Source organism: Saccopteryx bilineata, chromosome 1 (assembly GCF_036850765.1).
Source record: "Saccopteryx bilineata isolate mSacBil1 chromosome 1, mSacBil1_pri_phased_curated, whole genome shotgun sequence".
In the NCBI taxonomy this organism is placed as follows: Eukaryota; Metazoa; Chordata; class Mammalia; order Chiroptera; family Emballonuridae; genus Saccopteryx; species Saccopteryx bilineata.
The window spans coordinates 19,739,035-19,762,521 of NC_089490.1; the positions used below are offsets into that span (position 1 = coordinate 19,739,035).

A 23,487-nucleotide genomic window follows, 5' to 3' on the forward strand; every position below is an offset into this window, starting at 1 on the left:
TGTAGGGAGGGTCCCCCCTTCCGCGCACCTTTCCCCCCCTAAGCCTTTCCCAGAGACACCCGCTGCGGCGCCGCCTCCCGTTCCCGGCGGCTCCCTCCCGGCCGGTTCGCAGGTTCCAACGTGTCCCGTCCCCTCCGCCCCGTGCGGCGCCGAAAGCCCGCAGCCAGGAGCGGGCAGCGCCGGCGGCCGCCTCCAGGGGTGGGGGCGCCCCTCTCCCCCTCGCCCCCCGGGCGCGCTTACCGAAGTCCCTGGCCCCCTCCTCCAGGGCCTCCTGGGTGAAAATCCAGGGGCGGTTGGCGAGGAAGAGGGAGGTGCTGTCAGCGCTGGCATGTTTCTTGCCGAAGATTTTGCTGAAGGTACCCTGCACCGTCTGGTTCTTTTTCATGCTGCCGCGAGCCACGCGGGCGCCGGGGAATGAGCGCCCCTCGGTCGCCCTGCCCTGCCCGGGACTGAACCCCGCACCGTCTCCGCCGGGCTCTCTACCAGCCCATGCCCCGCGCAGTCCTCCCCGCCCGCGCGACGGGCGACAGGTGGTGCGGGCGCCGCCGTTCGCCTGGAAATGCGAGCTACCTGGACAGGTAAGAGGCTGCGGCTGAGAGCGGCCCCGCCCCGCGGCCGCCCAACTTCCCCGGCCGCATTCCTGCCCGCCTCCTTCCACAACAGGCCATTGTTGGCACGGCCCAGTGGGCTGGGGACCTCGCCCGGCCCACGCCCCGCCGGGAAGAAGAGCCACCCCCCTGCCCAGGTCTCTTCCTGGCCCTCCCCCTCCACCCCTCTTCTCCCTGGGGAAGGGAGGACGCGGGCAAGTCCCTTGCTTTTAAAGAGGGTCATGACCAGGTCGCTATGGGAACTTTGGAAACGGCTCTGTGCCCGGCTAACTCTGGCTGGGGACGGCTGGCTAAAGCAAGCACGCTGAAGGGTTCCACAGGCCCTCAAAAATGGGGGCCACTAGCCTTCAGAGGGTATAATGAGATGCCCCTGAGGATAACAGGTGAGCAGGAAAAGTAATTCAACTAGCATCCCAACCTGATGACAGAGGTGGGAAATATCTTTATTGCCAGAGCTCCAAAGATGTCTAAATCTTGGCATTTTTTGTACATTAATTGTTTTTTCTGTGAAGTTAAGTAAATCGAGTTTGAGAAAACTCAGGTTGAGTTCGCTGTCCCGTGAAAGGAGTTGTGGACCGTCAAGGTGCGTGGGACACCATCGTAGCTGATGCTGGGGGTGACTGTCCGCTGGGGAAGGTCTGGTCAGATGAAGGGCCGGGGATAGTATGAAAGATGCTGGGTGGGGCGAGTCAGGCCGCAGGGCTGGATGGGATGCTCTCTGGGCAGCAGGAGAAGGCTGGGGGATGGGTCACAGAGAGAGAGTCTCCATGTTTCCCCCAGCTCCCGGGACAGCACCCACTGCGTGTTCCCCGTCTCTCTCTCCAGGCAGTTGGGATTGGCTCTCTCTTTGTACTAAAAGCATCTCCTCCTTAACTTTTCATTTGAAAAATTTGAAATGACCCCCCCCCCCCGTAATCCTTCCTCCTGGATTTACTAGCTGTTGGCATGCTGCCACATTTGTATTCTTTCTCTCTCTCCCTCCAAACACACACAGTTATTTTTTTATTTTCATATTGCTGAAGGTTGAAAGTTCTGGCTATCACCCCACATCTCCCCATCCCAACCAGTACTCCAGTGTCCACTGCCTAAGAATAAGGTCATTCTCCCAAGGGACCAGGATACAGTCATCACACTCAAGTTCAACATTAATCCACGAGTATCCTCTCCCAAAATGTCATTTTCATCTTTTTCAATCCACAGCCTAATTATGACTGCATTCGCTTGTCATGTCGCTTTAATCTCTTAATTCAGCATGGTCCCATGCCTTTATTTTCCATGACAGTGACACTTTTCAAAAAGTCTCCTTTACTTGCTCCAGTGTCAATGAACAAGATGAGTTGGACCTTCAGAGACTGTGACTATGAGATGTTCCCCAAATGTTTCTGGTTGGGGACACGCCTGTGGTCAGCCCTGTCCCACCCCACCCACCACCGTGGCAGACCTGGAGAGAATTCCTGTTCATTCGTGGAGTGTCTGTGGAGCCTCTCCCAACTGCCCAGTGCTGTGCTGAGGGTTTGGGGACATGGGGATATAAGAGAGTTAGAGAAGTCTTATTTCTACTACAGATGATCTTGGGGTCTCATCAGGGAGACAAGGTTTTACATGATTCAAGGTAGCAGGCCATGGTGACTACAGAACAGTGGTTGCTGTCACTAATACAGCAGGAATTCAGAGGAGAGGAGGTCGGCGTGGTCTGGAGAAGTCCCAGAAGGCTTCTTGGAAGACCTGAGACTTGAGCTGGCCCATGAAGGATGACGAGGATGTTAGTAGAGAAGGGAAGGAGCTCATTCTAGGGCATGCACGCATACCCATGCCATCCATCCCTCCACCCTCTCGTCTCCACATCATGGTTCCTCCCATTGTCTACGCAGGAAGGACACAAGGGAACCCCTGATGCCCCATCATGCCCTGGACATCCTCACAACCCACTCAAGCGCTCTAGACACTCAGGCACAAAATAAGAGCTTCTTTCTTGGAGACCTCTGAGGTCTGAGGTCCCTCCCACCTTGGGTAGCTCCTGGCTCTTCCACCCAGGACCAGCCCCAGCAAAGCCCTCATTGAGTGGCTCCATTAATAGGCAACTTCCATTATATAACAAATACTCTTGAGCACTACTGTGTGCCCAGCTTAGGGCTGTGAAGGACCCAGAGAAATCAAAGGCGTAGTTCCCAAATTCAAGTTGCTGTAGTCTTATTTGGAGAGAGAAAGAGTGGGGAGGTAAATGAGGAGGAGGAGACTAACAGAGGGCCAGAGATTCAGGGGAGGAGCAACCAGGTGGGCTGGAGGATCTGTGTGGGCATGCGGAGGTTTGAAGGCCTCTGCAGGGGCTCAGGGTAGTGGATCTGGGAATCGGGGAATAGGAAGGAGGTCACAGCAAGGTTGGCCTGGGTGTGGAAGGCCCACTGGGAAGATCAGAAACAACTCAAATTGTCCACCTGGCGATGACTGAGTAAATAAATTATGGCACATCCACACAATGAAATAATGATGCAACTCTAAAAACGAATGAGTCAGCAGACTTGTGTCCAGTTATCTTCAAGATAAACTGATAAACTGTTGACAAAACGGTGTGTGTAGTAAGCTACCATTTGGACCAGGATAAGTCATCATGGCCTGCCACCTTGTTTGTGTTGGCACAGAGAAATTTTGGGAAGGTCCATAGAAATTTTTTTTTTTTTACAGAGACAGAGAGAGAGTCAGAGAGAGGGATAGACAGAGAGGAATGGAGACAGATGAGAAGCATCAATCATCAGTTTTTTGTTGCGACACCTTAGTTGTTCATTGATTGCTTTCTCATATGTGCCTTGACCGTGGGCCTTCAGCAGACCGAGTAACCCCTCAAGCTGGCAACCTCGGGGTCTCGAACCTGGGTCCTCCGCATCCCAGTCCGACACTCTATCCACTAAGCCACCGCCTGGTCAGGCTCCATAAGAAATTAATAAAGGTGTTTACTCAGGGGTGGAGGTGGGGCAACTGAGCAAATAGGGAGAATTTTCACTGAATGCCTTTTTATTTCATTTATAAAAATGTATTTATTGATTTAGATAAAGAAGAAGGGAGAGAGGAAGAGAGAGACAGGAAGACCGATCTGTTTCTGTAGTGCCTGCACCGGGATCAAACCCGCATCCTTTGCATGTCAGGACAATGTAACCCACTGAGCTCTCCGGCCAGGGCATGTCAGGACAATGTAACCCACTGAGCTCTCCGGCCAGGGCATGTCAGGACAATGTAACCCACTGAGCTATCCAGCCAGGGCACTGAATGCCTTTTTATATTTTTAAATTTCCCACCATAGCCCTGACCTGTGGTGGCGCAGCGGATAACGCCTGGACCTGGAACGCTGAGATCGCCGGTTTGAAATCCCGGGCTTGCCCGGTCAAGGCACATAGGGTAGTTGATGCTTCCTGCTCCTCCCCCCTTCTTTCTCTCTCTCTCCCCTCTCTAAAAAATGAATAAAAATAAATTTTCAACCATATAAATGTATTTTCTATTTTAAAAGGAAAGAAAAATAGGCAGAAGAGTTGAATCTAGAAGCGTGGTCCATGAACCAGCAGCATTTGCATCAGCTGGGATCTTACTAGAACTGTAGACACTCTGGTCTCATCCCAGATAGTGAGCAACCACTTTGGGCCTCAGTTTATTCACCTGTAAAACAGGCTATTAATTTAAGGTCATTATGAGTTTCAGTGAGCCGATGGGCTAAGGTACAGTGAGGATCTTTGTTTTAACAAGAGCCCCACGTGACTCAGGAGCATGCCTGGCCTTGAGAAGGTCAGGCGACTGCGCAGGCAAGGGTGACTGGAACAGCTGTGTTTGAGGGACGTTCATGCAACATCTGGATGGAGGATGGGCGGCAAGGAGAAAGTGCAGGCTGAGGGGCTAAGAGAAGGGGCTTAATTCATTGGTTAATTGGGTAATCAGGCGGTTAATAGGTACAAACAGGAAAGGCTGGGCCAGACTTGGGTGCTGGTGACAAAAACAGAAAGAGCAGAGCTGATAGTTTGTGGGACATTTCTTAGGAAGAAAGGAAGGTAAAGCGCTGGCATATAGAAGTAAAAAAAACAACAACAAATAAACAACAACAAAAACCAACTCTGAGCTAGTTTCCTCAGCTGGGGCCGCAGAGTGGTGAGCGCCACCTCCCCCCCACCCAGGATTGTTATGAAGATTAAATAAGATGATGAATGTGAAATGCCCAGGACAGGGACACTCCTTAAGGCTTTGTTCGTTTCTCCGCACTTGTGGTCCCCTTGCTCTGGGGACTGAAGGGAAAGGGGAAGCCAGGGTGGTGGGTGCACACCGAAGGACTGGAGCCTGCAGCCTGGGTGTCAGGCTCTCCTGCCCTCGCACACCCACGTCACCCCAGTCTCGTCCTCATGTTGGTTTGGACTCAGGAGGAGTCTCTGTGCCCCCATCACGGCCCCAGTTGAAGTTTCACCCTGTCAGCTTGGCAGCCTTTGAAGCCACGTTCCCTGGGGCAGGGTCGGGACCGAATTCTCTGTCCAGCTCAGCACCCTGTACAGTTGCTGCTCAGCCCCCACTCCGTCTAATGACAACACTCTGCACCTGCTCCCCCAGTAAAAAAAAACCAGCCACATAACAGGCTCCCCTCGGACCAGCCGAAGCCCAATCCTGTAATTAAATCTCTGCTCTGCAATGGCTCAGTAACCTGCAAGAGTCGACATTACTGGCCAGTTCTGGAATGTAGGGTGGGATTGGGGCCTGGAAGTTGCCTCTGTCAAGTGTGTGGTCTTTCCTTCAACAAAGCCCAGTGTTCCTGGCTGGGAGACTGCCCTCTGAATGGGAGACGGGCAGGCTGAGAAGTCCTGAGAATCGCCCTCATCATCACCCATGTCTCTGCAGCTAGCTCTCCACGGGCAAAAGCCAGACCTCTGGTCACCCCAACTTTTAAGTGATGCTGAGCTGTGGGTCATCTAGTCCAGCCTCTTGGTCCAGGCTTGAAACACCTGGTGCCACCAGGTCCAGAGACCGTTTCCTTTGGCCTGCAGGTGGGGGGGGGGGCTGCAATCCCCCTGACCCGGCATTCCTCTGCGCTGGCGGGCTAAGAGGAAATCTGGCTGGTGTGGGCTCCTGTGTGCTCAGAGCGGGCTCAGAGAAGTCACCGTCTGGTGCCTGAGAGTGTGGGGATCCGAGGTCCAGCCCTGGTTGGGGCGTGGAGTGTGTGTGGAAGTGCTGGGAAGAGACTCATTTCCTTTTGTAACCAGAGACCCTGTTGATGGGACCATGACATAGTTGGTGGCGAATCGGTTTCGATTCTGACTTGGCTGCTTAGCGAGGGTGTGACCGTGGCTGTGTCACCACCTCTCTGAACCTTAAGTCTGTTCATCTATAAAACAGGGGCTGTTAATGTAACTTCGTCAGGAAATACAGCGAGATAGTGGGTTAAAGTACCCAGCAGAGAGTCTGACTCGTGGCAGGAACACAGCACTTGCGTGTTCCTGTCCTTCTCTACCCTGACTTTGGGCACGGGGATGCTAAACAGAGAGCAGACAAAGCAAAGATCCTCAAGAAGGAAAAGTCAACTGGGGGCAGGAGACATGGTGGGGCAGGTGTCTCCAAGGTCACCTTGAAGGCTAGGCACAATCATCGCATTATGAAACGCATTCTATAGTCTGAAATAATGTGTGTGAGTATTTAAAAAAAAGAAAAGAAAAAAGAAAACCAAAATTCTATGCAGATTGCAACTATAAATAAAGTAGATTTGTGAATGGCCAGGGATCAGAAGGAATCAGGCTGTGGAAAAGGTTCAGTTGGACTATCAGGACTCCTTGTGGGGTTTTTACTTGTTAGTAATCTGCTCTGTTGAGAGATCATTTAACTTGAACCCTGCAAGTAATAAAGAACACAGTTTAACATGGAGTGCATTTTCTTGTTTTTAAAAGAGCACTGGAGCCTGACTGGTGATGGTGCAGTGGACAGAGGGTTGACCTGAGACCCTTGAAGTCCCAGGTTCGAAACCCTGAGGTCGCCAGCTTGAGCCCAAAGATTTCTGGCTTGAGAAAGGGGTCACTGGCTCAGCTGGAGCCCCCCGTCAAGGCACACATGAGAAGTAATCAGTGAAGCAACTACGAGTTGATGCTTCTCATCTCTCTCTGTTTCTTTCTGTTTGTGTCTCACTTAAAAAACAACAACAACAAAAAAGAACACTGGAGAGGGTCCTGTCACGCACCTCCTATGAAACTGTGAGGCTCTCCTGCCTCAGTTGCCCTGTCTGTAAAGTGGGGTAGATGGTGGGACCCAACATTGAGTTGTGGTTTCATATCCGGTTGAAAAGCTCACGCCTGACCTGTGGTGGCACAGGGATAAAGTGTCACCTGGAACAAGGAGGTCACCGGTTCGAAACCCTGGGCTTGCCCGGTCAAGGCACATACGGGAGTTGATGCTTCCTGCTCCTCTACTCTTCTCTCTTTCTCTCTCTCTTCTCTCTCTAAAAATGAATAAATAAATAAATCTAAAAAAATGTTTTTAAAAAGGAAAAAGGAAAGCTCGCTGGCTGGAAGAGCAGAGGCAGAACAGCAAATGTCTGATGCTTCCTGTGAGGAGGCCGCTCTGGCTCTCAGGACAGAGGCGAGTGTGGAACGCCATGGGCATTCCCTGGGCACAGCCGGCTCCTTGGAACCGCCCTGGCCCGCCTGTGGAGCTGCACCGCCATACACACTTCTCGCGTATTTTGGAAAACAACTCTTTTTTTAAAAATTGATTTTGGAGAAAGAGGAAAGGAGAGAGAAACATAGATTTATTGTTCTACTTATTCATGCATTTACTGGTTGATTCCTGTATGTGTTCTGACCGGGGATCAGATCGGATCGGACTCACAACCTTGGTGGATTGGGATAACACTCTTACCAACTGAGCAGCCACCAGGGCTGCAAGGAGACTGACTCTTGAACTGGAACTCCAAGCTCCGGGAGCATTTCTATGCATCTCGTCTTGGGTCCGGCTTATTTCTCTCTGTTCTTGAGACCTGGGAAGAAAAGCAGTCACGTCTGCCATTCACGGAGCATCGCTCTATGTCAGACCGGGTGGATCGCACGCATTAACCCACCACCATCAGTTCAGCCCCGCAAGGGAGGGGCACTCCATCCATTTTATGGATGCAGAAGAGAAGACTCCAAATGATGTTTACTCATACTCTACTCCTGGGGATACGCCTTCACCCAGGTCCATAGCAGGACACAGATATGATGTCGTTGCTGTGCTGTTTGTGGGGATGAGGAGTTGGAGGCACTTGGGGGCCCATCCCTGGGGCAGCAGAGGCATTGAATGCAGTGAACGCACTCGATGAACTACACAGTAGCTGGAAGCCAGGAGCGAGCTGCTCATATAGCAGCACAGATGGATCTTGAAAACAGTAAGGAGTGATCAAAGTAAACAGAATGAGATCTAAAACACACAATGCCACTTAAGTACGTAAAAACAACCTGCATACAAAACAACAATATGTATGTTTTGCAAGAACATGTATGAACAAGAAGATGCTCATTAAGCACATGAGAATGGTTGCCTCCGGCTGGGGTGGGTGGGAATGTGATTGGAGAGTGGAGATAAAGGGAGGAAATGAATACCATGAGAGAGGAGGTCCTCATGGACCAGGGATGATAATAACACACCATGAAGCGACATGTGTGACTAACTCAGCCTCCGGTACTTGAGGTCCAACAAAAGAAAAAGAAGTAAGGATCAGAGAGGTTAAGGAATTTGTCCAAATCACACAGCACGTAAGGAGAGGTGAAGGGAATGTTCAAGTAACCAGGGCTCCTTAGAGCAGGGCAGTAGCAGGACACTTGAACCATCTGCCTGCACCTCAATCGCAGGAAGGGCAGGAGGGGTGGAGCTGTGGGTGTGGCAAGGTGTGGGGGTGGTCGGTGCAGCCTGCTGGGAGCCAAGCAGCCCTGAGTCTCACTAGCTCTCCCTAGCCTTCCCAGACAAACTGAGCACTGTGGGTACAGATCACAGTTCGTACCATCCAGGAACCTGGATGATAAATAAAATGAGGTCATGCCTGCCAGGAGTGTGGCAGACAAGGCAGAGAAAGGGGAGCTTCCGGGAGGCAGGACTGAATCAGTCTTTGGAAGTTTAGAAATAATAACATGTAACTGTTAGCACTTAACCTTGCAGCAAGCACTGTTCTAAACTCACGTGGTCCTCACAAGGACCTCACAAGGAGCATTCCAGGTCAATTCTCTTATCAGCCTCACTTTGCAGATTAGGGATTTAGGCAGAGAGAGGTTATTGATTTGTGAAAGTCACACAGAAGGTAACTGGGATTTAACACAGGCAGAGTGGGTCCAGGGACTGTCATCTTAACCCTTCTGGGATTTACAAATGAAATAAGACAGACGTGGCTTGGCTAGCCAGGTCTTCCTAGAGGAGTTCTCCTAAGCCACTGTCCCTTGTTGAGATTCCCACAGTGAGGGTGACATAGCCCAAGATGAGGACCCTCCTGGCAGGGTCCAGTCCAGTGGTCAGTCAGGGAGGTTCCTGCCTGAAGTCCTCAGGACGTGATTCAATTTTGCCTCCTTCAAATGTCCAAGATACAGGGACCCAAGATCCTTACTATATACATAAGGAACTGAGACCCAAAGATAGGACTCCTAGCAACCAGCCCTTCACTTCAAGCCCTCTTGGACTGAGACAAAATGTAATGTGTGCCTTGCTCCCCCAAACACCCCCTCTGGCCTCCTGGGCTCCTTTCTGACAGCTTCAGGCCCTGGGCTGGGACCCAAGCCACTTTCCCCAGAGCCAGAGACTGGCCACCCCACCCAGAATGCCATGCTCCCACCCTCCACTCTCCCAAGCAAGAGCATCGCCCCAGAGCCTTGGAGATCCCTCCTCAGAGGCTCCGGCAGGGCAAGGCCTGCTTGCTGCTCCCTTCCTCCCTGCTCCTCCCTCCTGCCTGCCAGCCTCCCCTCCCAGTTCCTCCCAGCCTCCTCAGAAATTAGGGGTCATTACCATCAGGGCGTGCGATCTGGGCACAGTGCACAAGTCATCAACACCCCAACTCCCAATCCGCCTGTGGGCCCCAAAGTCCACCCCATAACTAATAGTCAGGCTGACTCCGTGCCAGGAAGGAAACAAGTCCCGGCCCGGCCCCAGCCAGTGTGGCAGAGGGACAGGAAGTCACCAGCTGGCCCTATTTCCTTCCCCTGGCCCTCCCCTCACCCACCCACCACTCGATCCCAGAAAGAGCCCAGGTCTTTCCAGATCTGAGATTTATTTTTTTTTTTTTTAATTTTTATTGATTGATTTTCGTGAGAGAGGAAGGGGCAGGGTGGGGAGACAGGAACATCGAGCTGTTCCTGGATGTGCCCTGACCGGGGATGGAACCGGCAACCTCTGCGCTTCGGGACGATGCTCTAACCCCCCGAGCTATCTGGCCAGGGCTCCATGTGGGATTTCTGACACATTCCTGGGAGGTGCCCAACAAGTCTGGTGAGGGAGATGGTTCCCTAGGAAAGAGGGGGATCTGGTTTTGGAAGATGGGGACGTGACAGCCCGGTCAGCAAGCCTCCATTAATTTCATTACCCACCCACACCTGATAATAGCTAGTATTTGTTGTGTGCTTGCTCTGTTCCAGCACTATCCTAAGTGCTTTGTCCAACCCTATTAGACGGAGACCTTTAGCCCACTCATTCTACGCATAAACAAAGTACAGAGAGGTCATTACTTGCCCAAGTTTACACAACTACTAAAATAGCAGAGCCAGGGTTTAAGCTCAAAGAGTCTGACTCCTGGTCTGCAATCCCATCTTCTATAGTGAAACCACCCATCCCATCTTCCCATTTACTGACCATCTGTCCATCGACTCAGCCACAGCCAACACGCCCAGCTACCTGTCTACCCACCTATTCATCCATCCCCGCATCTCCCGAAGCCCTGTTTGAAGCGGTCTAGGAGAGGGAACAGCATATGCAAGGCCTCAGAGGGGAGAGCGCAGGATGTGTTTAAGAAATTAGCTACTGCAGCCTGACCTGTGGTGGCACAGTGGATAAAGCGTCAACCTGGAAATGCTGAGGTTGCCTGTTCGAAACCCTGGGCTTGCCTGCTCAAGGCACATACGGGAGTTGATGCTTCCAGCTCCTCCCCCCTTCTCTCTCTCTGTCTCTCCTCTCTCTGTCTCTCCCTCTCCTCTCTAAAATGAATAAATAAAAAAATAAAAAAATAAAAAAGAAATTAGCTACTGCATAGAGGAAAGAGAGCAAGAGATGAGGCTAAAAAGGTGACCAGGGCTCAAAAAAGGAGGGGCCACCCCTCTGCCATCTATCCCTCTACCCACACTCTGCCCATCCATCCATCCATCCATCTGTCATCTCTGCAATTTGGAGGGCAGATAGAGAGAGAAAGAATGGTAGGTTGGCTGGGTCCACTTCCTCAATACCAGTGGTTTCTCATGACATGTTGGGCAGCTGGGGGAAGTCAGGACTTCTGGGGGTACCTAGATAACTAGGATGATTTTCTCCTCTCCCCACATCTCCATCACCCACAGGTCAGGGCTCCTGGGAGACTGTGGGTAGAGGAAATTGCAGAGTGGGTCAGTGTCAAGGTTAAAAAAAAAAGATCTTCCCAGGCCTTGAAACTTCAGCTCCCAGCCCTGCTCCTGTGTCTCCTTAGGGAGACAGAAGGAATTGTGCTGTCAAAGAGGCCTCACAATGTCATGGCTCATGCAAATTGTCCCCGTCCTGACCCCCCCAGTGGCCTCCCAAGAGTCCCTGGGAGCCCCCGGAGCCCCTGACTACCGGAAGTTCCATCTCACCACCAAGGAAGGCCCTGGTTAAGGATGACCCAGGTGGGTGACATCACAGGGCTAGATCAGGGCAGCCCAAGGTCACAAAAGGTTTGATTGGCAGGAAGAAGTATGAAGGCCCCAGGCCGGCCCACTTGTGTGGCTAACAGCTGGAATTCTCTTACAAAAGGCTTGGGGGCCAGTATCGCTGCTACCCAACTCTTGTTCGCCTGCTCTCGGGCCTGGTGGGGGGCAGGGAGCGGGCCACCATCCAGCTCCTCTGGTTCTGTCCCTTCACGTCCCCAAGACACTTCCTGGACCCTTAGTTGGCATTACCCCATCTCATTGCTAAAGTTTATAGCGTGCTTGAGAGGTCTAGGCACTTTGTACATCATCTCACTAAATCTTCATGGTAAGCGTACGAGATAGGTTCTTTAGTTACTCTCACTTCCTAGGTGGGAAAACTGAGGTGCAGAGTATTATAGATACCTAATGGGTGGTGGAGCTGGGATTTGAACTCCAGCCCCTTCCCCCCCCCCCCCCCCCCGCGAGCCACATAGCCTCCTGAGGAGGTGGAGGCCCCTTCCCCCCCCCCCCACGAGCCACACAGCCTCCTGAGGAGGTGGAGGCCCCTTCCCCCCCCCCCCCCCCCCGCGAGCCACACAGCCTCCTGAGGAGGTGGAGGCCCCTTCCCCCCCCCCACGAGCCACACAGCCTCCTGAGGAGGTGGAGGCCCCTCCCCCCCCCCCCCCCCCGCGAGCCACACAGCCTCCTGAGGAGGTGGAGGCCCCTTCCCCTCCCCCCCCCCCCCCCCCCCGCGAGCCACACAGCCTCCTGAGGAGGTGGAGGCCCCTTCCCCTCCCCCCCCCCCCCCCCCCCCCCCGCGAGCCACACAGCCTCCTGAGGAGGTGGAGGCCCCTTCAGCCCCCTCCCCATCTCTGCCCTTTCAAGTACCCCCGCCCCCGGCTCAGGCAGACACGCTCACTTCAAGGTTCAGACCAGTGTGCTCAGAACCAGGCTGATGATAATGACCATTTGCGTTGCGTGAGCTCAGTTCCCACACGCATCGCACCCCCCGCAGCAAGCTGCTGCCGTAGATAACAACCTTATTATCCCCATTTTGTAGATGAAGCAACTGAAGCTCAAAGAGGTTCAGCCACTTGGCCAAGGTTGCCGGACCTGTCAGGGAGGAGCCAGGCCTTGAGCTCAGGCCCTCAACCTTCAAGACCCAGGCACATTCCACAGAGCCAGGTGCCCCAGGAGCTTCACGGGAAGCCTCTCCCAACGCCATTTGCATGTCAGCAGGGAGGAGGCCTTCTACCAAAGAGTGAGGCGCTGATGGTGGAATGTCAGGCACGGGCCGGGCTACTGGAAGTGCCGGGGGCCGGAGTATTTGAGAGGACAGAGTGTCTTCCCACGAGTCCTGTAGCAATGTCGCGTATGAGGTCCTCTGGCCCTGCCTAGAAAGCCCCACTCCTGAGTCAACCTCTTCCCCATTCTAGGCCCCGGTGTACAGGACAGACACGTGCATGTGTCTATGGTAAAGGCCGTGCTGGGCTCTGCCTGCAGGGGTGCAGGGCCTGGAGGGGGAGTTCTACTCAGATTCCTTCTTTTGGGCCTAGAACCCCAAGTGAAAACAGGGAGGGAAAGGGCTGGTGGGACCCTCCGCCTGCCCTTGAAGTTTCATCCCTCCCTGTGGAACGGGAGGCTTAACCAGAGGTGCCGGAAGCAGAGAGGGGATCGGGGCCTTCCTCAGACCCCTCAACCTTGGCGTCGTGTGCTGATCTGTGTGGGGGGCTGTCTGTGCACTGCGGGGTGCTTGGCGGCATCGCTGGTTTCCACCCACTAGGTGCCAGGAGCACCCCCACCTACGACAACCAAAACAGCCCCTGGGGGAAAATCACCCCCAGTTGTGAACCACTTTTCTTAGTCGCACACTTACACACACACACACACACACACACACACACACACACAGGAGTGCACCTCACAGGGAGGGCCTGATTGGGGAGGAGATGGTTAAATGAAACTAATGTTAACCTAGAAAGTATGCAGTCAGGCCCCACCCTCCCTCCAAAGCTGCGTGCTGGGCCCTGGGTGGGGGATGGGGTGTTCTCAGCCTCTGAGGTTAGTCACTTGGGGCCTCACTAGGCCCCTGAAGGGGCGGGGCAAGGCTGGGGCTGCCTGGGCTCCCCCCTTCCTCTCCCACTCTTCTCTGCTCACTGTCTTCTCTTGCTCCTTTCTTTCTTCCTTCTTCCTCTCCTCCTCTTCCTCCTTCTGGGAACTGTCCCTCTGTCCCAGTTTCTGTGAGGTCCTGGTCCCTAGATGTGCTTGGGCCCCTGGGCCCCCCCCACTGGGGCCCTAAGTGCTACAGCAGCAGGGACACAGCTGACTGGTAGACCCAGGGCAGGTGCGGAGGGGAGTGTTCAATTCCTGGTTCCCACGCTAACTGGTTACTAGTTGTGGGACTTCCGCAAGGTTCTTCCACACCACCTCACTGCTGTGTGACCTCAGACAGATGCTTAGACAACCCTGAGCCTTAGATTCTGCATTTGGAAAATGGGCGTGACGTCCCAAATGGCTCTCAGGAGCTTGTGTAGAACCAAGTGGTCAGTACCTGGCATTTCCATTGATAGATGATCAATTCTGTTAGCAAAGAGTGTCAGCCTTCCATCTGTGGGGGTCTCTGGTAAGACCCCCAACATTCTGAAAACATCTGCCTCTGTGACTCCTGACACCAGCCTTCCAGCCGCGAGGCGCAGTGTCCAAGTGGCCAAGACTAAAGAACGTGCTAGGGAGCAGGTGCCAGGGGGCCCTGGGGTCTCTGCGGTTTCCTCGTCTCATGACCACAGGTTGAGCCCCTCTGCCACGTCTGGAGGACCAGAACCCCACAGCCCCAGAGTCATGCCAAACAGGAAGAAACCCGAGCCACTTCTGTGGCTGAGGGAAGGGAAGATTCTATTGGGCCAGGCTGTCAACCTCAACAGCGGGGCTAAAGAGATTGTCAGGGACTCTATAGCAGTGAGGTTCACTACCCTCAGGTGGCATTAGCAATGATGACAGACATTTCTGTCAGTCACAACAGGATGTGGTCCTGACCACTGGGAGCGCTTTACAGGCCTGTTAGAACGTTAGCGGGAGCCCGAAGGACCACGATTTGGGAATAGGATGAGGCAAGCACCCAGGGTGCAAAACGTAAGGAAGCACTCACTGTGCCCGTGCAGGGCTCTGAGCGTGAGCGCCCCCTTAAAACGGATGCACTTGCCTCGCCTTAGTCCCAGCCCAGCAAAGGATCACATCCCAGGGCAGAGTGCCTGAAGCACAGAGATGGGTGAGAGGGGGCAGGGACTGCAGCACCGGAGGCTTCCTGGAGGAGGTGTTGTGACAACTGCTGGCTTGGGAGAATAGGAAGAATTTTGAAATGCAAAGCTAAGGCACATATAACATTCTCCTGGGGAGGAACCCATAGGGACAAAGACTGCTTTGAGGAAAGCCCTGGGCATGTTTGTATCGTGCAGATGGTTTGTCAACTAAACACAAAGGAGTGTACATAATGACTGCAGTCCGGGATTTCTTTTGTAAAATGGTGGGGGCTCAGCTTTTACAACTCAGCAGCTAGAGGTTCCCTCCCAGTTCCCCAGGGGCTGTGTCCCCCGCAGAGAGGAAGTAGGTCCCCCTGACAGTTGTCACAGGGGGGTGTGGGGGGGGGAGCAGAACACACAGGCACCTCATCCTGTGGGGTCGCTCTGTAACGGCTCTGAAGATCCCAAGGGAGACGAGCATTCAGCAGCTGGAAGATGGTGTGGGGCTTCACGAGTCAGAGGACAGTCAAGGAGGGTTGATGACAGAGAAGAAAATAAATGTCAGTACACTGTGAAAAACGTGGCCATTGGGACCCCTAGAGGAGTCAGCTTCCATACCTGGTCACCCAACAGTGGTGATCGTGGGGAGAGGGCATTGTTGGGTAGGAGACAGTTCACAATGAGAGGATCTAAAATCGGACGGACGGCTGGTCAGAAGGGAGCAGGCCTTACCGGAATTCAGTCCATGTGAACCATTATTTACTGTGGGCTCATAAATACTTCGGTGAAAACAAGAATGGGATTCCGGAGGCTGTTATTTATGTCAAGGATAAGGCTGAGAGGGAAGGACAGAGTTTCCATAGTGAAGGGGAAGGGGAGAGACGCCAGGCTGGGGAGACAGCCTGGGCAAAGGCCCAGGCCAGGAAGGACAGTGGCTGGGGGGAATAGGGAGCCGGTCATGCGGGACAAAGGGTGCGAGGAGCCCCGTCCTTAAAGGTCTTGCCTCTTAGGCTGGGGGCCTTGGGCTTTCTTTTCTAGGCAGTAAGAGACCAGAAGAGGTTTTGAGGAGGAGAGCCATTTGATCTGGCCACTCATAGAGAGAGGTTAATTCGCTGAGGGTGGGAAGCAGGCAGAAAGGCAGACGATTAGGAGGCAGGAGGACCTGGGAGGAGTGACTCCGCGGGGGAGAGGAGGGAGGCGTGACCGGAGGTGGCAGAGGGCCGGGCGAGGCGCACCGGACAGTGGCCTGGAGGACGCCCACAGACAGTGCGAGTGTGGGAAGAGTGGAGGGGTGTCCGAGGCTCCCAGCCTCGGAGCTCCCAGAGGCCTCTGGGAAGCAGGCGGAGGTCTGACTGCAGCAGGCAGGTCAGCGAACCCTGAAGGCTCTGCCTGGAGGTGTCTGGCCCCCGGCCAGCGGAGCTGTGCCCCGGGTGGCTCTGTGGGTTCTGACTAGTGGCCCCTTCCTCCTCCTGCTGCCCTTGGCCCCAGCAGTGGAAGTCCCAGTGTCCTGTACCCCAGCTCTCCCCTTCTTCCCTTCCCCCCAGGACTCTCAGACAGCCTCAGTGCCCGGCTATGGGCCGAAGACACCATCAGGCAAAAAGGTGAAGGCTCCCCTGTCCCGGTCGTGGAAGCAGGACCGTGAGCAGACTCTGGCCGCAGCTTATGTGCCGGTGGTGGTGGATCCCAGGGGCTGGAACGCCGACAAGCTCAGGTTCAACTTCTACACCTCCCAGCACACCAACTCCCTGAGCCCTTTCTACACCTTGCAGAAGCCCACTTGCGGCTACCTGTACCGCCGGGACACGGACCACACCCGCAAGCTCTTTGATGTGCCTCCTGCAAACAAGGTTCTGTGGCGCTCCAAGTGCCTGTACCGGACAGAAGACCCCACCAGCCCCGTTCAGCCCAGGAGCCCTAGTCCTGGAGGGGAGGGGCCGCCTACTGAAGGAGCAGGGGGCGGCCCTAGTCCTGGAGGGGAGGGGCCGCCTACTGAAGGAGCAGGGGGCGGCCCTAGTCCTGGAGGGGAGGGGCCGCCTACTGCAGGAGCAGGGGGCGGCCCTAGTCCTGGAGGGGTGGGGCCTCCTACTGCAGGAGCAGGGGGCGGCCCTAGTCCTGGAGGGGAGGGGTCGCCTACTGCAGGAGCAGGGGGCGGTGGCAGTGGGACAGCTGTGGCATCCCCATGACAGCTCTGCCACGCCCACTGTCAACACTGGTAAAGGGAAGTCTCTCTTCTGGGCAACAATCAAAGCTTGGTCTTCCTCTCCCTGGACTCTGAATGAGTGACTGGGAGTGCGCACTGAGGTCCCTGGGTGTTTTACCACCAGGTGATGCCCAGAGGGGCCTGAAGACTTGGAAGGACCTGATTCTTAGTCCCCTCACCCTGAGAAGCACCCCCACCCCCTTCAGAGCCTAAGTCCCAAGGAAAGCCCATGCTGGTCATACCTTCCCCACGGTCTAGACTGGGCAGCCCTTCCAAACACAAGAAAGAGGTACATCAGCTGGTCACACCCCAGCTCTCCTATGAGAATATGAGAACCCCCCCCCCAATGTCAGAGCAGCTGCTGCAAAATGGGGAAGGGGTGCAGGGAGCAAATGCAGTCTCTGGAGGCTTCCTCTCCAGCCCTCCAGCCCTAGTTCTATGTAAAACCGCCACTTTTGACACACCATTTGTTGGCAGGGGGTGGATTTCCCAACTCAAGCCTCTCCTCTGGTCCAGATGCCCTGCCTCGGAGCTTAGCTAGGTTCACAGGCCGTGGTTCACGGAGAAGGGGGATGAAGGCAGAGGGTGGTTGGCACATAGCAGTGGCCTGAGTGAGTCCCTGGTCACTGCCACCCAGGGTGAACCCATGGTGGGCTGGAGCCAGCTCTGACCGGCCTGGGCCTGCGAGAGCCAACTGTGGGCCTCCCCTCCCAACTCCACAATGTTGGTAGCTTGAGATTGGCCGTGGGAGTATTTACATCACTGAAATCAGCAAAAACTACAAATGGGGTTGGGTTTTTTTTTTTGTCCGCAGAGAGTCAGCTGTTTAATACTTACCAGCACGCCACTGAGTGAATTCACCTGGTTTCGTTTCTAAGCGTCTCCTCTCTTTCCAGGTAGAGCAGCATGTTCAGTGAGGCATACTTCTGAGCACAAGGGGTTGAGGCTGGGGTGGGATAAAAGGACAGGATGTCTGGGGACTCCAACAAGCAGCCAGGGCGGTGGCCCTGGGTGCCTTTCTCCGAGAAGAAGAGGATAAAGAGGTAGGAGGACACAAGGCCCTCCTGAAGGGTCCCTGGTCAGCAGCGTCCAGGTTCTTCTGTTTATTGTGGGATCTCTTTCAACTTAGAGGTCTCCCTCACATGTCTGGTGACCCGGACTGGACGCAGGCCGGCTGGCATCCGTACCAGGTCTCTCCTGGCCGGCTGTTGGGGAGTCGGCACGGGAAGGAGCTGGAAGGGGGGGTCTCACTGTTCCCCTGATGCCCCGGTTTTCAGAGCGGCCCTTCGCTCTTCCTGAGCTGTACCCAGAGGCTGGGGCCTCGGGTTCAAGTCTCCAGGAAACCTTCTGCCAGGCTCGGGAGGGGGGCAGATGCCTCCAGGGGCCTGTTGTGCTGCCTTGCAGAGGGCACCTGGGGCAGCCGTTGCTCCTTCCACAAACTTTCCACCAGTCCGCTAGCATTTCCGCCCCACGCCCTGCACCCCAGCCTTCAGGGCACCTTCCGCACAGAGCCTCCTGAGGCGGGGAGGGGCTTCGGGACTGTGCCGACCTCCATGTCTTCCTGCTCCGTGGCCGCATTCGGGTCTCACCTTTCTGCACTCTAATCAGACAGCTGCCACTTGTCCATCTTTCTCCTGTTTCCTATCATTTTTATTAGAACCTCTACACTGCTGTCTTCCTTTTCTTTGCCTCAGTGAATGTGTAGCTGGCTTTTATTTTTTTTCATTAGTTTTTGGAGGGAGAGATGGCAGAGAGAGAGAGAGAGAGAGAGAGAGAAGCATCGGTTCATTGTTTCACTGGCTGTTCCATTAGTTGTGCACTCATTGGCTGCCTCTCATTTATGCCCTGACCAGGGGTCAAATTCACAACCTCTGGTTTGCCGGGAAGACGGTTTATTCACTGACTAACCCAGCCAGGGCCAATGTGTAACTTTTAAAAATGCATTTATTGACATTATAGTGGGATTTTGAAAAGAAGCAGAGATAATTACACGTTTTCCGCCTCGGTATAACCGAAAGGCTTCATCCTACATCCAATAAATCATCCACAGACACCTGCTGACTACCTGGTGCCGGCGGGGTCCTCGAGCTGCACAGATGAACAAAAGTCATCTCTGCCCACCCTGATGGCCTTGGGGACAGTGGGGGCGAGACCAGCCTCTTCAACGCCTTAATGGAGGCCTCTTCCCATCCTTGAAGAACAGTCTCCCCCTTAAGGTTCACCTTGGTAGTGCAGTCCCCACGGAAGGGTCCAAGAACCTTTTAAAGAAGCTGGCCCAGGTCCTGGTGGGACTGGGTGAGGTGGTCCTAGGAGGCAGAAGTTGGTGCTCAGGTTCTGTTGTGTTTCCACGGGGGAGGCGTGTGGGTGGGCGGCCAGCCTTGGAGGGGGGTCGTCAGGCCGGTATTCATGGCCCCTCCAGTCTCTTCCTGGCACCTGCCCCACCTGTCCCTCCCCTTGGCACCAATCTGCCAGGCGGCTCCTCTCCTTCAGGTATGGCAGCTGTCCCGGGAGAGGTTCCTGCAGAGAAAGCAGCCCGGAGGAGCCACAAGACGCCGCGTTGTGTCCACCCTATATACCGGCCTCTCCTGGGAGGCGGCGGGATGGACCTCAGTCCTCCCTGACTTGGCGTCCAGGCCTTTGGGTGGAGCCTGGAGAGTGGGACTGGCAGGGGCGGCGGAGGGGGGAGCAGCTGGGCTCGAGGCTGGAGGAGCTGTGGGATGCTGTTCTCACCAGGGCCTGGAGACGCGGGACGGGGCCCTGCACCCACAGGCTCTCTGGCAATGGAGTTGTGCGTTGGGGGGGCCCCGCCCCACCCAGACCTTCCTCGGGGGCTGAGAAACGGGCTAAAAGCGTGGTGATGAGGTACAAAGGCTTTCGTACCACCACCCTAACTTTTCACCAACCTCAGAGTGTGGTTTGTCTGTCCCCAACCCGTCTCATCTCCCGTGGAAGTGACACCCGCCCCGCAGAGCCATGTGGTCCCCTTCGGCAAGCTGAGCGTGCCGCCTTGAACCCAGCAGAGGTTTAATAATGTGCAGTTCCATTCTGGGTTAGCTTTCTTCAATCATACACACGTGCGTTCACTTAACATTTTACTGAGCTCAGGCCCCTGTCAGTCAAATGTTACTCTCAGAAAGGTCACTGGAGAGAGTCTAATGAGGAAACTATTTACAGAGAAGTGAGGTGGTTGGGGGACTGCTGATGAGCCCAGACAGTGGCGACAGAGGGAGGCTTTTCTTGCTCCTGAGCCTGAGGGGGAGGGGAGGGCTTTGGTCCGGGAGCCTGGCGGGAAACAACCAGCTCTCCTCCCTCTGGCCGGCCGCCCAGTCTCCTCCCAGTCTCCCAATGCTGCTCAGTGGGCGAACCCAGCCTGAAGCCGGAGGGCGGGGGAGCCAGGTGACCTGGTCCACGGGGGGTCAGCTTCCTGGGTGCACAGCACAGAGAGAAAGGTGGAGAATGAGCAGGGCGGGGCAGAAAGAAAAAGCAGCACAGGACCACGTGGAGTCCATGGTACCAGGTGCTGGGAGGATGCGGAAATGAGTTAGACAGTGGTCTGTGCCCTCCGGGAGCTTGCTGGATTCCCGAGGGCAGCCCGGCAATAACTCTCCGGAAGGAAGTGAATATCACGTCTATGTTATAGTAAAGTGTGTATACTGTCATAGGACTAGGGGGACCCCCACTGATTCTTCACCTCCTGTCATCCCTGCCCTTGTACCATCCCCCCTTCCTGAGTGTGGGCGAGGCCTGTGACTTGCTTCTAACCCACAGAATACGGCAAAGGTGATGGAATGTCTCTCCGTCGATGAGGTCACACCATATAAGATTCCATTTTAGCAGATTGGAGGGAGATTCTCCAATATGTTCATTATGGACCATTTTTTAAAAATATAATTGCCTGGCCCGTGGTGGCACAATGGATAGAGCAGCAACCTGGAACACTGAGGTCGCTGATTCAAAACCCTGGGCTTGCCCGGTCAAGGCCCATATGACAAGTAACCAATGAACAGCTAGGAACTTCTCTTCCTCCCCACCCCTACTCTCTGTAAAATCAATAAATAAAATCTTTTTTAAAATACAGATAATTTTTAATAGCAATGATAAAAAAAATCACTGGTGATTCCATGATCTAGAAGTGAGCACTGTTAACATTTCATCGGTCATTTCCTTCTAGTCATAGGTACACACAAGGGACAGACAAACAATATTCGTATCACCTAGTCACAGTCTTTCTCTCTGGTCTCCTAAGGAATGCTCTGAGCTCTGGGCCCTTTGGGTTAACTTGCTCAGGATAATGGGCAAGAAGAGTTGTAGGCTTGGAAGGAGTGATCTTTAGGATAGAAAGAAAGAACTGCTCCCGGGGGAAGACCAAGTCCGAGAAGGCAGACCTAGCTCACCCCACACCCAGGCCCTGCTGTGGTCATGTCTGCAAGGTGCCCCACAAGGCCGGGGCAGAGCGGCAGCCGTCCCAGCCTCCTCCAGTTCACAGCGAGCTCTTCGGTTCATTCCGTCTGAAGCATCTTGTTCAAGAAGGGAGATCCCTCCCTAGGTGTCCAGGGTCTCTTGCTCCTGGTGGTTCGTCAGTAACCCTGAGCTGTTGAAAGGGGGTGTTCGCCTGAGGAAGGGCTGATCCCCGCCACTCTGGACTCCTTTCTGCCCAGGCAGTGGGCACAGCCTGTGGACGCAGAGATTGGGTTGTCCCTGACGGCTGGGAGGTGATGACTGTCCTTCCTTTACAGAGCTGAGCCATACCTCCGAGCTGACCTCCAGGCCCCTGGTCTTCCCTTCTGTCTGGTTCTCATGGAACCCTCTGAGGATCAACAGCCTGGCATTCTTCACACAAAATTGCAGAAGAACCACCGGGTGGATCCCGGTTGGGGCACATGCAGGAGTTTGTCTCTCTGTCTCCCCTCCTCTCACTTAAGAAAAAGAAAGAAAGAAAAGCATTTAGGACAGGGTCTGGCAAAGAGTAAGTACCCCATATCAGCTGCCACTTGATTATTGCATATCTGCTACAGTGGCTGGGATGCCGTTGACTTCAGAATCTAGGTGCAGTTACCTGGCATCGTGGGCACAGCAGTGTTCCTAGATGACGGCCAGCCATGTCTCTTGTCCCTTTACACCCATTAACTCTGGTCCTGGACTGTGTGTGGGGCAGACATCCACCTGTCTCACATAGGATGTCCGTCAGCTGTGATCAGGCTCTAGAGAAGGTAAAGATCTTCATTAAAACCTTACTAGCGGCCCTGGCCGGTTGGCTCAGTGGTAGAGCGTCGGCCTGGCGTGCGGAAGTCCCAGGTTCGATTCCCGGCCAGGGCACACAGGAGAAGCGCCCATCTGCTTCTCCACCCCTCCCCCTCTCCTTCCTCTCTGTCTCTCTCTTCCCCTCCCGCAGCCGAGGCTCCATTGGAGCAAAGATGGCCCGGGCGCTGGGGATGGCTCCTTGGCCTCTACCCCAGGCGACAGAGCGACCCTCTGGAGGGACAGAGCATCGCCCCCTGGTGGGCAGAGCGTTGCCCCCTGGTGGGTGTGCCGGGTGGATCCCGGTCGGGTGCATGCGGGAGTCTGTCTGACTGTCTCTCCCCGTTTCCAGCTTCAGAAAAATACAAAAAAAAGAAACAAAAAAACACCTTACTAGCTCCAACCCCATTCCCAACTCCCTGCCCCCTTGTCTGCCGCTCCTAAAAAAGCTGGAAAGGAAAATTGTTTTCTTAGCCTCTCTTGCAGCCAATCGTGGCCACATGACGTGGTTCTGGCCAAAGAAATCTAAGTTAAAGTCTGCCATGGTTTTCTGGGGAAACTTTGCTTTCTTTTTTTTTTTTTTTTCATTTTAGAGAGGAGAGAGAAAAGGAGAGAGAGAGAGAGAGAGAGAGAGAGAGGAGAGAGAGAAAGTAGGGAGGAGCTGGAAGCATCAACTCCCATATGTGCCTTGACCAGGCAAGCCCAGGGTCTCGAACTGGCGACCTCAGCATTTCCAGGTCGACGCTTTGTCCACTGCACCACCACAGGTCAGGCGAAACTTTGCTTTCTTGATAAAAAGTGATAAAAGATGCAGCTGGCGCTGCCCTTCCCCTACTTCTGGCTGTGAATGGGAATGCAGTGCCTGGAATGTAGCAGCCCTCTTGGGACCATGAGGTTAGAAGCAGAAGGAAAGGCCGAGAAAACCAGAGATGTCGACCATCATTGCTGAGCCATTGAACCCATGGCAACGACCAATGCCTCTCTCTCCAGTTCTGGCTAACAACATGATACAGATTTCAGGCGCACAGTTCCATAACACAGCTCTGTACCCTGTATCGCGAGTTCACCTCCCCAAGTCAAGTCTTCATCCATCTTCATTTATCCCCCATACCCTCCCACCTTCCCCGCCCCCAGCAATCACCACACTGGTGACCATGTCCATGAGGTTTTCTCCGCTCTCTCTCTCTTTTTTGTCCTTTTTTGCTCAATCCACCCAGCCCGCCCCAGCTCCCTCCCGACAGCTGTCAGCCTGCTCTCTGTGTAGGAGTCTGTGTCTATTCGCTTGTTAGTGCGTTTCGTTCATTAGATTCCACGTGTGAGTGAAATCATACGGCACTTGTCTTTCTCTGATTGGCTTAGTTCACTTAGCGTAATGCTCTCCAGGGCCATCCATG

At 54.4% G+C, this 23,487-nt stretch overlaps 1 protein-coding gene across 1 annotated transcript; it reads left to right on the forward strand.

The window, feature by feature from the left end:
- Positions 1-247: 247 nt before the first annotated feature.
- CIMIP3 (ciliary microtubule inner protein 3) lies at positions 248-22,045 on the forward strand. Its single transcript, XM_066247300.1, has 2 exons — positions 248-578; positions 16,200-22,045. The coding sequence occupies exons 1-2, from the start codon at positions 384-386 to the stop codon at positions 16,836-16,838; spliced, it is 834 nt and encodes a 277-aa protein (XP_066103397.1). The 5' UTR covers positions 248-383; the 3' UTR covers positions 16,839-22,045.
- The last annotated feature ends 1,442 nt before the right edge of the window (positions 22,046-23,487 follow it).

What these genes read in the sequence shown, in the direction of transcription:
- CIMIP3 (XM_066247300.1), top strand. Translation starts at nt 384, where the DNA reads ATGCTGCCGCGAGCCACGCGGGCGCCGGGGAATGAGCGCCCCTCGGTC. An exon ending in AATGCGAGCTACCTGGACAG is followed by an intron (nt 579 to 16,199) that starts GTAAGAGGCTGC and finishes CCTTCCCCCCAG; the next exon opens with GACTCTCAGACAGCCTCAGT.